Source organism: Zingiber officinale, chromosome 1B, assembly GCF_018446385.1.
Source record: "Zingiber officinale cultivar Zhangliang chromosome 1B, Zo_v1.1, whole genome shotgun sequence".
In the NCBI taxonomy this organism is placed as follows: Eukaryota; Viridiplantae; Streptophyta; class Magnoliopsida; order Zingiberales; family Zingiberaceae; genus Zingiber; species Zingiber officinale.
Window position 1 is genome coordinate 139,860,482 of NC_055986.1, and position 1,393 is coordinate 139,861,874.

Sequence of the window (1,393 nt, forward strand, 5' to 3'; positions counted from 1 at the left end):
CAATTCACAAAACAAAAAGAGCTTTGTCGGGCGGGTGTCGCAAGATTTGCTACTGCTTTTCTCACTCTTGAAAGGATGCATCTACTAAAGTAAAATTTAAGAAAAATGTTCATTTCAAAGGATTGGACACAGAGTAAATGGGCAAAAGAAGCGGCGGGGAAGAAGGTAGCTAAAATCACCATGACACTTAGATTTTGGAGCAGTATTGTGCATATTTTAAAAATATATGACCCTTTAGTCCGTGTTTTGAGACTGTTGATGGCGAAAGAAAACCTGCAATGAGCTATATTTATGAGGCTATGGATAGGGCAAAAGAAACAATTATGAAGGCCTTTAAGGAGAAAGAAGATAAATACAAAGAAGTGTTTGAGATCATTGATAAGAGATGGGAATGCCAACTTCATTGGCCTCTGCATGCTGCAGGACATTATTTAAATCCAGAATATTTTTATTCATACACAGATTCAAATATCTGTGGAGAAGTGGTAAATGGTTTGTTTGAAACTATGGAGAGATTGGTTTCAAACGCTGCCGAGCAAGATAAAATCACTGCCCAGCTCTCTATATATCGAAAGGCAGAAGGGCTATTTGGGAGGAATGTGGCAATTAAACATAGAAGAGCATTATCTCCAGCAGAATGGTGGGAATGCTACGGAGCAAATATCCCAGAATTGCAAAAGTTTGCTATTAAAGTGCTTAGCCTCACTTGTATTGCTTCTGGTTGTGAGCGCAATTGGAGTGTATTTGAGCAGGTATGTAATAAATATAAATGTAATACTATTAGTATGTTACTTTTATAAGTAGAAAATATTCTTTGTTATTTTATTATACTTATTGTGATTTTTGACATTTTGTAGATTCACAGCAAAAAAAGGAATAGGCTAGCTCAGCAACGCTTAAATGATTTGGTATTTGTGAAATACAATCGTGCCTTAAAACTTCGGTATGACACACGTGATAAGATTGACCCCATCTCTTTGACAGATATTGATGATAGTAATGAATGGTTGATGGGTAGAATGGATGGAGAAAGTGATAATGAAGAAAATGAGTTAGTTTTTGAAGGTGATGACTTGACATGGGATGTCGTTGCTAGGGCTAGTGGAGCTGAAGAGCCTGAATATTGTACTAGAGGAAAAAATATTACATCCATGACCTCTAGTTCACATGTTAGGCCTAAACAAGTCAAGAAGGGAAATACATCTTCCTCTATGAGACACTCATCTCTAAGACTTAGAGATGAAGAAGAAGAAGAAGAAGAAGAAGAAGAAGAAGAAATTGAATTTGAAGAAGATGAAGATAAAGAAGAAGAAGAAGAAGAATACAATGAGGATGATCTTGAGCTTGATGATTAATTTGACTTATTACGCTTGTTTTGATGAACTTTGTTAGT

At 36.0% G+C, this 1,393-nt stretch overlaps 1 protein-coding gene across 1 annotated transcript; it reads left to right on the forward strand.

The window, feature by feature from the left end:
* The first annotated feature begins 299 nt into the window (after positions 1-299).
* Positions 300-991, forward strand: LOC122042765. Its single transcript, XM_042603071.1, has 3 exons — positions 300-752; positions 858-943; positions 985-991. Exons 1-3 carry the CDS (start codon positions 300-302, stop codon positions 989-991), a joined length of 546 nt encoding a protein of 181 aa, XP_042459005.1.
* Positions 992-1,393: the final 402 nt, after the last annotated feature.

Bases quoted from the DNA above. Each gene is read 5' to 3' on its own strand.
- LOC122042765 (XM_042603071.1), top strand. From the start codon at position 300: ATGGATAGGGCAAAAGAAACAATTATGAAGGCCTTTAAGGAGAAAGAA. The intron at 753-857 runs GTATGTAATAAA...GACATTTTGTAG, and splicing joins ATTGGAGTGTATTTGAGCAG to ATTCACAGCAAAAAAAGGAA.